The sequence below is a fragment of the Halyomorpha halys genome, unplaced genomic scaffold (assembly GCF_000696795.3).
Source record: "Halyomorpha halys isolate HHAL.00 unplaced genomic scaffold, Hhal_1.1 Scaffold542.1, whole genome shotgun sequence".
NCBI lineage: Eukaryota > Metazoa > Arthropoda > Insecta > Hemiptera > Pentatomidae > Halyomorpha > Halyomorpha halys.
Genome location: NW_027105041.1, coordinates 339,020 through 351,225, shown reverse-complemented (window position 1 = coordinate 351,225; position 12,206 = coordinate 339,020). Strand labels below are relative to the sequence as shown.

The 12,206-nt window shown below is 32.7% G+C and overlaps 2 protein-coding genes across 2 annotated transcripts in view; one reads left to right on the top strand and one right to left on the bottom strand.

Moving 5' to 3' along the window:
- Positions 1-2,612, top strand: part of Cp190 (centrosome-associated zinc finger protein CP190) — an 18,462-nt gene extending 15,850 nt beyond the window's left edge. Inside the window, exon 8 of the mRNA XM_014425962.2 lies at positions 37-2,612. Coding sequence (XP_014281448.1) covers positions 37-2,347 — 2,311 coding nt within the window. The 3' untranslated portion in view covers positions 2,348-2,612. The remainder of the gene's footprint in view (positions 1-36) is intronic.
- Positions 2,613-5,129: 2,517 nt separating this feature from the next.
- On the bottom strand, positions 5,130-11,942 carry l(3)neo43 (cytochrome c oxidase assembly protein COX16 homolog l(3)neo43). The gene is made up of 3 exons (XM_014425951.3): positions 11,736-11,942; positions 10,082-10,196; positions 5,130-5,470 (listed from the first exon to the last, which is right to left on the bottom strand). The coding sequence occupies exons 1-3, from the start codon at positions 11,843-11,845 to the stop codon at positions 5,402-5,404; spliced, it is 294 nt and encodes a 97-aa protein (XP_014281437.1). The 5' UTR covers positions 11,846-11,942; the 3' UTR covers positions 5,130-5,401.
- Between the last annotated feature and the right edge of the window lie 264 nt (positions 11,943-12,206).

Sequence of the window (12,206 nt, the reverse complement as noted above, 5' to 3'; positions counted from 1 at the left end):
GTATTTTTTTATTTATGTGTTTTATTATTTGTTTAGAATTGAAGAAGAACCAGGACCTACAAGATATGCCTGGCCTGAAAATGAACCCATGGATTTATTGCAAATATCTTCTCCTTCATTTACTCCCCTTTCATATGAATCAGATCAAATTATCTTGGGATCAAACAAAGATGAAGAGAAGGATGTTGAAAGAGTAATACCACCTCAGAGACGTGTTATCGAAAGCCGTCTTCTTACGACGCACGACAGTGATGATGATGATGATGATCGTTTTGAAGCTCCATACAGTAGTGATGAAGAGCCAGTTCCTACTCCACCCCCACCAACACCACTTCCCCCCCCACCTGCTCTTAAACCATGTCTCAAATCATCACCTCCAGCCTCAGAAGCAGCAGTTACACCTCCTGCATCTAAAAAAGTCCGGTTTTCTCTTGGGCCTGAAGGGAAAGAAAATACGGTCCAATCAGCTTCAAACCATGCCAGGATTATTGCTGAAGTTCTTAAAAAATACCCTGATCTCGTTAAAAACAAAAATATAAAGCTTAAAATCAGTTCTCCTAGACCTAAGATTGAAAATGGTACTGTTAGTGTGGAAGAAAAGGCATCATATGTTGTAGTAAGGCCAACTTTAAAGTCGACTCCAAATACATCAGGAAAACAAAATGACTTGGTTGGTCCTTGGACTTGTGAGCATTGTTCTGAATCAAAATTCAATGACTATCTCAGCTTTCGAAGGCATCTACAAGAAACACATAATGAGCGGCTAGATTCAAGAGTATGTGAATATTGTGGCTACAAATCATCTAAAAGGAATCTGCACTTATATCACTTATTAACTAAGCATAATGTTCCTCCACCTAAAAACGTAAATTTTCCAAAATGTCCAGAATGTGAATATATAGCCCTAAGTGAAAGTTTACTTTTAAAACATGCCAATTCTCACCAAATAAGATGTGATGTTTGTAAAATTTCAATGAAAACAGTCGCAGCATTACAAGCCCACAAAGTAACATGTAAACCAGGAAATGAGCCACGCAATATAATTTGTGATTTATGTAAAAAGGCATTCAGAACAAATGTAAGTTTGAATGCTCACTTGAAAGAATGTCAAGGTAAGCCAGGAAATGATGGAAATATATATGGTGAAGATGGAGACTCACAGCAGCCTGTAGAGATGATCGAAGTGCCCATCATAGGAGCAGTTGATGTTGCCAAAAATGATCATACTCTAGTACAAATACCCTCAGGTATCATATTGGCTGAAAACCAAAATGTGGCACTTCTACCATCATCAGAGTCTGAAGGTTTGAATAACGTGGCTACTGGTATTGCTATAATTCTTGAAGGCAACTCAGATTTTTTCAATTCAAACCAAGAATACATTGTGCCAGAGCTTTTGGAGGGAAGTTTTGCATCTACAGCTAATATATCTTATGGTAGTACAGATCAAGTTATTTATTTAGGTAGCAGTACCAGTAATGCCCACCGTGGGGAAGTGATCCACTTAGAAGAAATAAAATTGAACCAACCCCAACCTGGGACTTCATCTGCTGGAGATAAGGTGATGAGAGAACAGAAAATACCTGATACTAAGAGTGCCATCAACAGCACTGAACAATGTATAGACATCACTAAAGATGTTTTAGTCAGTCAGGACATATCAGTAGTTAGCAATGAAGAAATCAATCAGGATGAACCAATAGTTATAGAAGATAAATCAGATATAATAACTAGTGTGGAATATGTTCCTGAAACTCGCAATGTACAGACAGCCGTTAATGAAAAAGTAAATGAATCCCAACGATGTGAAGTTGAAGAAAATAATAATAGTTCGCAAAATTTAATTTCAGATATTAGCACTGAAAAAAATGATAGTGTGCCATTGAATGTAATTGAACAAACAAATGCTGAGGTACTTCATGTTCAAAATTCTGAACATAAACTGAGTGTCAACTCTGAGCTAGAGGAAGATTCGAGAATAATTACTGAAGAGCAGCCCCAACAGTCAGAGGAAAATGTAGTTGAAAGAATTAGTTTAATTGAAGAATCGAACGATGAAGAGAAAAGAGAAGAACAAATTAGTTCCTCTTCAGAAAAAATGCAAGTAGACGAAGCTAGAGAAGAAATGATTGTCGATGAAAATAAAGATGAAGATATGGATGTTGAAGAAAATTTAGATTTACGAAGTACCAAAGATGCAATGGATGTGGAAGAAGCTGAAAAGACTGGAAATGAAAAAGTTGATAGTTTAGTTAAAGATTGGGGTTTTGACGATGAAGATAATGAAGAAGTCATAGATGATCCAGATTGTAAACCCCTTCGACCTGAAATCGACATACCATTGTAAAATTAATTTTTATTTTAATTTATAATTTTATTTTATATAAAGTTGTATTATTTTTTAAAGTTAAGTTTTAATGTACATATGCGAATGTATAAACATTATTTTAGAGTATAACTGCTAGTTAAATGTGGATTATGTTTTGTAACCACATTTTGTAAACTTTAAAGTGAGGGATTTTTCCCTTGAAAAAATTATTGAAAATAAATATATTTCTAATTAAATAATTGTATAGCAAAGCTCAGTGAATAAACTGAATTATGTACAGTAATGTTATTGTTTTTTCTTTTGATATTGAGATATTTTTATTCATGCACCTCGTAATGGGAAAAAAGAAATTAAACAATTCTATTAGAATACTAGATATTCCTATTCCTTAGAAACAGAAATTAATTCAGCTCATGAAAGGATTCTTAAATATATGAGTACCTTTATAATGAGTTTGAGCTACAATCATAAATTAAAATCTAAGTCCCAAAATCCTTTGTTCATCTGATTATTGTAATATACATATAAAGGGAAAAAAATAAAGAGGGGCTCAATATTTCTCTACAAATGGTTATCCTCAAGTTGGTTGTTGGCTATCCCTATATAGAGGCGAGCAATGCTCCCATTGGCTGAGTGAACACTATATTTGCCTACCTTACATAACACCTTCAGTGAACATTTCAGAGATTCCAGAAATCAAACTTTTGTCTACATTGTTTCTATATCAGGGTGGTTTGAAAAGTTCTCGGAATGTACTAGAAAGAAGTGTCTTACCTCGGTCGAACTGCTTTTATTTTTCAACAGTTTCCCTTTAGACTAATGCATTTGGTCCAGCGATGTTCCAATACCTTGATTCCATCTCGAAAATGAGATTCCTCCAGGCCTGCAAAATACCTCTCCAATTCGGGTGTCACTCCTTCCGTAGTAGGAAATCTCCACCCACCTAGGAAAATTTTCAGCTTGGGGAAGAGATGAAAGTGTGATGGTGCCAAATCAGGCGAATAAGAATTCCTACCTCAGTTCATGAAGTTTTGCCATGGCAATAGTACTTGTGTGCGGGCGGGCGTTGTCCTGATGAAAGATGACTTAATCCTTGCCAAACCAGGCCTTTTTTCACGTATCTTTTTCTATAGTTGGTCTAGGAGGTTTGGGTAATATTGCCCCGTAATTGTTTGGGCAGTAGGAAGATAATCTCAGCAGTATACCTTTTGCATCCCAGAAAACTGAAGCCACGACCTTTCTGGCCAAACGTACTGCCTTTGCTTTCTTTTGTGGTGGTGACTCAGCATGTTTCCACTGCTTTGACTGCTGTTTTGTCTCTGGGGTATAGTAGTGGACCCATATTTCATCTGTAGTCTCAAACTGGCACAAAAAATCTTGTTGGTTGCACTGAAAACGGGCCAGATTTTGTTCGGACATTTCCAATATGGTGCATTTATGGTCCAATGTCAAGAGCCGCAGATAATCTATTTCATTCCAAATTCTTCGGTTAAAATATGATACACCTGTTCAGATAAAATCCCTACAGCTTCAGCAATTTCATGCACTTTCAGTAGATGGTCATCCATGATCTTTTTATGCACTATTTTGATAAATTCTGTGGTCGTAGCACTTTTAGGCTGTCCTCTATGCAGATCATCATCTAAGCTCTCCTGACCAAACTTAAACTTGCATGTCCACTTGGCAAAAGTTGAATATGAAGGAGCATAGACCCCTAGTATGTTCTAAAAGTCTGCATGAATTTCCTTTGCTTTCATACCTTTCTTTACAAAGTACTTAATCACTGCTCGAATCTCAGTTTTTTCCATTGTTACAAATCACTACACATAAAACAACAACAAAGAGTCATCAATACCACTCATGCCACGTGTTCATTCACAAAGGATGTGTGACTATTGCGTGGGAACCTCGTTGCTCTAGCACTGACATCTAGCTGTGATTCCCAGAACTTTTAAACCACCCTTGTACAATTTGATAAATACATTAATGGCCCTTTCATAACAAATGCCAATATCTGAATCCAACAGAAGTGGAACTTTTCAATTACTTATCTATCCTTATTAAACACCTGAGCTCTGTCTGGTTCATTTGTATCTTCTTTATTTACCTTCTGTTTTTTTACCCATAAGAAGTTAATCAATGCTATGAAATAACCTTTTTTTGTTAGAAAACTACATAACGAATATTTGTTAATACAATATATAAGGTATACAATATCAATATATAAAGGGGACATTTTTGGAATCATCTCTTTTGAATAAGTGTCATTTTATGGAGTGGTTATCTTTCCATGGTCTTGGACCTCCAACCTGGGCACACATGTGGCCCAAGAGAGCCACATTTTTTTTTTTTTGTGTGTGTTTTAAAAAGTGCATGTATATATGCAAATTTGATTCTTTTATACTTAATTAAATTGCATATTTTCAAAAGTTTTATACCTGTAAGATGACATATAAAAATAAATAATAATGATAAAGAAACTTAAAATATTATAAAAATTAAATATAAAATACCAAAGATATTAGAAATATATACCCCTACTATTAATTTCAATAGAAGCTACACTTGACTCAATACAGAGCGACATTTGTCTATCCTTATAAAATAACTTTCTTATTTGTGATACTTGAAGTGCTAGAACTATTCACAGTTCATACATAAATAATGAAGAGAATTACAATTGAGAAACATGGAAAAAAACAAAAAATTAAATCTTAGTAAGGAAAGGAGTCCCAGACCTTCAAGCTGCAAAGGTGCCATTTACGTTAGGTGTTGTAAGGTAAGAGGAACTTGTACAGAATAATGGTCAAATCTAAGTTATATTACAATTATTTTTTACATATTTACAATTAAAGAATATCTTTGAAAAGATAAAAAAAAATGAACTTACCTATACAAACTAATAAAAAGTTGATTGATTTTACTAAATTAAATATGATAATTTATTGCAAATAAACAAAAATTCTCTTTGAAATGTTTTAAAAACTTTTTGAGGAAGTTAAAAACAAATATTTGGTTAAAATGTAATGGATACATTACTAAGGAACATTTTTAATAATCTTGGAAGAACTGTCATTTCTTTGTAGAATTTTCTTCCCATGGTCTTGGACCTCTAACCATTTCCCAATTCTCAGTATCTAACTGTAAATAATGCATAATACAACATTTTTTAAAAACTTTAAACAAATATAATTTATAATTAATGAGGTGTTGATAGTTGACCTTAGATAAATGTGTGGAGAAGATGGTTGATGGGTACAGTCAGTGAATAAACAAAAAATAATTTTTATTAATGAATTTTTTTTTGTTTATTTACTGACTGCACCCCCTGACCAATCTTCTCCATATAATTTATAATTAATACAATACAGTTAACATATATTTCTATGAATCCAGAAATATTTATATCAAATTTTCTAATCAACCAAGGTATTTCTACATAGTCCTGGAACCAGAACCAAAATAGAGTAATGAGGTGTAGATAGTTGACCGTAGATTAATGATTGGAGAAGTTTGTCAGGGGTGTGGTGAAACGTCGGCATAATCGCCATAACCCCTGATGAAGACTTGAAACTCAGGTCGAAACGTCGGCATAAAATCGCCATAACCCCTGATGAAGACCTGAAACTCAGGTCGAAACATCGGCATAAAATAAATAAATATGGTTTTGTTTATTTATGTTGTTCTTTGGTGACCGCATCCCCTGACAAACTTCTCCAATCAAAATAGAGTAATCATTTCAAGAGAAAGTTTGACTGTGAATATTAAAAGTGTATTCCATTTTAACTAAAAAGAGCATTTTCTACCATTTCAATGCCACTACTTCCAAAAATGGTGGACAATTTAATTATTGAAAAAATTTAATTATCTTCTAACAAAAAATATGTTGGGCCGCCCGTAGCTTAGTGGTTAAGACACCGTTTTACCAATTCGACGTCTATTGGCAGTGCCGGTTCGAATCCAGCCTGGGGTGTTGATTTTTTCATTGAGTGGTGGTCCCACAATATAAAAAACTTTTACCCCCAACCATGGTTAGGCAGTATAGGACTTCAATGGGAGTCTTGGCCGAAAAAAAAATGTTGTTTTATTTTAGGTAAATGATTCGATTTTTACCTAGACTATAAAAAATTACAGTAAATGTCTTTACAAAAATAATTGAACTATTGTTGGTACACACGAAAGTACATTTTACTAAAAAAAAAAAATTTGTTTACTTTCATTTAGTTCTCAATATTTTTAAAGCTGCCCACCATGAAAAAAAAAAAAAAGGAAAATTACCAACACCACTACTCTTATAAAGTACAGTATAGTGTGTTTAACTAGCTTCAATTTTATTTCTGTTATTAGTTTCTGAGATAGATTTTTTTAAAAACTAGTATTTTTTTCTTAATATTAATACATTGTATAGTCTAGATAAAAATTTAATAATTTTATAACATATATTTTCTGTTAGGAAATAATTAAACTTTTTCAGTGAGTGAATTGGCCACTATTTTTGGAAGCAGTGGCTTCGAACTGGCAAACAAGTCTCTTTTTATTTAGAAATTAATACTATTTAATGATTTACATTCAAAACTACACTAAAAGAGTACCCTGTTTTGAACCTCTGGAACAGTTGTCTCACCTAGTAAACAAGAATGATTTCTGGAAAATGTTTTGCTATGCTAGACATTACCATTTTTATGCCATGTAATAATATTGGCCATTCACTGTTTAAACACTTGTTCACAAAAAGTATCTCTTGAAACAATTGTTTTGATGTTTTCAGAGTTTGAATAGGAAAAAATAAATATTCAACTTAAAACCCAATATTTTTCTCTGAGGCAGCCATTGATTGATTAAAAAGTCCAGGTTTTTAGTCAATAGCGCTCAAAAAAGAAGAAAACTGTTTTCTTCCACAATTATACTTCATGGAAAAAAGTTAAACATTTTTTTTTTTAATTTTTGAAAATTTGGGTCTAGCGGAGGACTGCCATTGTAAGCTAAATGTTCAATTTTTTTTTTAAATTTATTTATTGATATTTACAACTGTACATAAAATACATCAAGTAAATTTGAGGAAATCTAGTAATGGTATGGTACAAGCATGTAGAGAAACTACCCATTGGTAGCACTCCAAAAATTTTTTTCCAATATAAGTTCTCGAGGTCATCTTCTTTTCAGACGCCTCGGAGGATTGTCCGGAATAAAAGAGGAAGCAAGATTAGAAATAATGGGTTTGAGTGGTTAGGGAGTTTGTAATGGAAGGATTGATATCTGGTTCGGGTTAGATTGGTTACAAATGGAACATTAAGGTCTTTGTGGATGATTTTATTTATGACAAAGTAGGGACCATTTAGGATTTTACGAAGGATTTTGGATTGTAAGGATTGGATACGAGAAGAATTTGAAGGTTTAGTGGAGCCCCAAAGCTCAACGCCGTATGTCCAAATAGGCCTTATAATTGTCGTGTAAATCAGTCTTTTGTAATGAATTGAAAGTTTGGACCGTTTGTCTAGTAAGTGCTGTAACAGTCGAAATCGACGTGCAGTTTCCTGTCTTTTCAGTCTTGTGTGAGGATTCCAGGTAAGTCGTTTGTCCAGATGTAGTCCAAGGTAGCGGATTTGTTCTACAGGGGTAAGGCAACATTATTGAAGTATACTGTAGGGCAGTCAGTAGGTTTGTGATGTAGGGTAAAGGTAATTTGATGGGATTTGTTGGAATTTATTTTAATCCTCCAATTACGACACCATTCTTCGAAGACTGTGATATGGGATTGAAGAGTTTGAGATGCAATTAAAGGGTTATTATTAACAGCGAACACACATGTGTCATCAGCATACGTGGTGTGGATAGTGTTAGGATTGGTTGGGATGTCAGCTGTATAGATTGTGTAGAGGATGGGACCAAGGATACTACCCTGAGGAACACCAGCGGACTGAAAAAAGAGGAATGAATAGGAACCACTGTGGTTTACTTTAAATAATCTGTCAGTGAGAAAGGAATGAATAATGAGGAAGTATGTAGGAGGTAGGAATTTACGGAATTTGGAAAGCAGACTCGATCAAAAGCCTGTTCTACATCGAAAAAGGCTCCTGTGCAGTACATTCCGCGCTCCAAAGAAGACAAGAAAACGTCTGCCACAAGATGACATTGCTGGATAGTGGAATGAGAGGTTCGGAATCCAAATTGGTGATCTGGTATTATATGATTGGAATCATATGGAAAAGGATGGGGTATAAGCGTTTCAAAATGAGATTTTGGATTTTACCCATGATAGGTAATAGAGAGATAGGACGGTAGGAGGATGGGTATTCTGTTGGCTTATGGGGTTTGGGTATCATTTTGACTATAGATAATTTCCATGGGTCAGGGAAATATGTGGAGCGGAGAATGGCGTTATATATGTAGGTGAGGAATAGGATGGCTTTTCAAGGAAGAAGTTTTAGGATGTGGAATGTTATTAGGTCATATCCAGAAGCTTTGGAGTCAGTTAATCTCTGAATGATACTGGATATTTCTGATGGATGAAATGCTTTAGGTGGAAGGGTCATTTGGAGTGGAATATTTAGTTCTGCTTCAATACATTCAAGATGAATTGGGTTAAGGATATCAAGATGTGGAATAAAGATTTTAGAAAGGTGTTGTCCGAATATTTGCGATTTTTCTTAGTCAGTTCTGGTCCAGGTTTGGGATTCGGTGAGAAGAGGATAGTTAAAGTCTTTAAAATTCACCAACATTTTAGTCGTCCGCCATAATGATTTGTCAGTAGTTGTAAGATTCTCAGTAAAGTTAATTAAATTTTGAATTTTAAAATATTACTTAAAATGTTCACTTAAAACTAAAAATGATTTCTTAAAGTAAGATAAAAAAAGTTTGAGGATGTAGTATTGATTAGTATTTATATTATATTTTTAAATATGATTCTAACCTTACATTAAAATCATCTTCTAAAAGATAAAAGTATTTAAATTGAATTGATTTAATTTTACAATATAATTTGAATAGGTGAGTTGAGATAACTCCTAAGTCACTATTTGGGGATATTTAAAATTTGGTGTGTTTTCATTTAAAAATAAGTCTAACACATTTTCACCATTTTATAATGGTGGCTAGTATATCGTTCAGAAGGGAAATGGTGGATCTTTTCATATCTGAACTGATAACTGACCAGGCCTATTCAATGGGTAAAAAGTCTAAAAGTCAATAAGAAAAAAATTTAAACAATTTCTGCTTACATTCAACAAATCTAATAGTTTTATTCTGCAATTTTCCAGAAGACCACATGTGAGAGAAATGAAAAATGAGAGGTTTTCCAATTTAATCAGAATGTACTTTTATTAGTTTGCTTTGATTTCACTTAGGATAATTTTATAAACATTATCATAAATATCTGTTTCATTTCCATTAAATAATTCCGATTTTTTTTCGGATATAGATGTTTTGATTTCCTTTTAAACAATTTTATCGTAATTAAACACTCCTTTACATATTTATTGTTTTCCTTTTTCCATAATTTGATTTATTTCAAAAACCCTATAGGTCAAATTTAAATATTAGAACTCTTACGGTCTAAATTGTTAACATTGTCTTAATGGGTTCAGAGTCAGTCACATTTTAGTTATCAACCGTTTTGAATAATCTTGAACTGCTATCCTTTGAATCATTATGAATTGTTTTATATTTGATAAATAAAAAAAATTGATATGACCTACGGGCTCACTCAAATCAATGATACAGCTACACAATACCACAATGAGAAATGAAACTTACTGATTTAATTTTTTCAAATTCAGTTTCTAGGGTCACCTCACCCGGTTTCTTCATCTTAACTCCATAAGCCTCTGCTTCTTCAGGCCTTATAAGAGAAGTTTTGGAATACTGGAACCTTAAATCAAAATAATTAGTGTAAATTTTATGAATGTAAAAAGAGCTTCTGGTTTTTAGAATTAAGTACCCAACAATTCAAATTGTTGAATTTAATTATTTCAGAGCTAAATCATTATACAATTAATTACATTAACTATTATATTTAAGAGTTAAATATGATTCATTTGAGCAAAAAACATCACAAATGAAAAATCATTCTAATATTAATCTGTACTTTGTTTTAAGCCGTGAAATATCCTTATGGATTTCTACATCATAACAAGTTGTTTTAATACTTCAGGTTTATTTTACAACATTTCCATGTTGACTAATATATCTGACCAAGAACCTTGAAGATATGGGCTCAATTTCTGATTCTTGAGAATTTTGTAGGAAGCAGTAAGTGTCTAGGAACAATCATTCAATCATGTGAGCATAAAATAGTAACTTTTATTAGAATAAAAAAGTATTGATTCCATCTAAAACCTGACATTTAAATAATGGTTTATGTCTGGCTGATCTAGTATCATTATTGCAGCTGAACTAAGATTTTTTCTACTCATTCAACATACAATATTTTGTTGGCTAGTTTTAATAAAATATGATTAACCTAAAAAAATTTCCCAATTAGAAATATTTCTCTATTATCAATGACTTATTTCACAGCATTACACACTCGAGTCCTTTCCCAAGGTCAAATTCAACTTGAAAAAAGTTTTAAAGCAATGTGAAATATTATACTATTCATAATTGTTTAAAAATTAAAAAATAAAAGATTTTTTTTTTAATCTTGTATGAAAATTTTTTTCTTTTGCTCTTGGATTGAATGGATAATATAAAGTGTTATTACTTCCTTATACAGAAAGAAAGATATGAGTCTCCCAGTACGGTTTTATGAGAGAGGAAGATCAAATCTTTAATTTGTGGATCCTACTAGATAGAATGCTGAAATACAATACCATCATATATCATCTCTTCATAGACTTTAGCATTGCTTATGACAGTGTTATCAGACAGATGTACCAGGCTATGAATGAAATGAATACCATCTTGAATTGATCAAGTTACATAGTTACTCATAGTAAGATGAGTAAAGCTAGAATACAGGGAGACCTATCAGATATTCATGACCACTAGGGGCCAGAGGCAAGATGGCTATTATTCTTGCTGCTCAACCTAGTACAAGAGATGATGAGCCAATGCATATTAATGTCTAGAAAAGGGAGCTTCCCAGACCCTTGTGCAAGATAAATAAGAAATAAGAGAGAAATAGAGGCAATGTCATGATGTATCGGGAAGTAGAGCCCGTTATGAAGATGAAGCAACTTCTCAACTAAATTAGATCTGCTTTGATTTTGGGGGTAATTTTTATTAAACTGATGAATGTTAAAATTCTATCCAATTCATACACATAGCATAATTAAAAAGTAGTTTTTATTTAAAAATTTATCAGGTACTATACAATATTGGTGGGTATACTGAATAAAACGATCAACTAATAGTTGAGTAGACAATTTAAATATATGATAACCAGAAGTATAAGTTAAAAATATTCTACCTAAGCTGTGAAAATTCTTTTAAGCCCAAGGAGCCTCCTACAATTAATGTAAAAAATGGCATGCCATATTTTACTAATGGCTTACGGAAAATTTCTAGAACATGTATCATTACTTTTTCGTAAATAATTTATTCAAATTCAGCAATAGATTATCCTACACTTCTGAATGACATTGATGTAACCTGCCCCGTACATAGCCCATAAGGCCCACAAGAAATAACATGATAAAAATAATTAAGTAATTTCAACATTTGTTAAATTTTATGAAATATCGCAATAAAATTATTTTCATATATAAGAAGAAAATGCTAAAGTACTGATGATATTTATTTCATCTAAATATGAAAGGAATATTTATATAATGTTTTATGTTTAAAATTATTTAAATAAATGTTTTCAACTTATTTGTGTTAACACACCTCCAACCATCTTCAAGGCATATTTATCCATTTGTGATTACTCCTACAATGA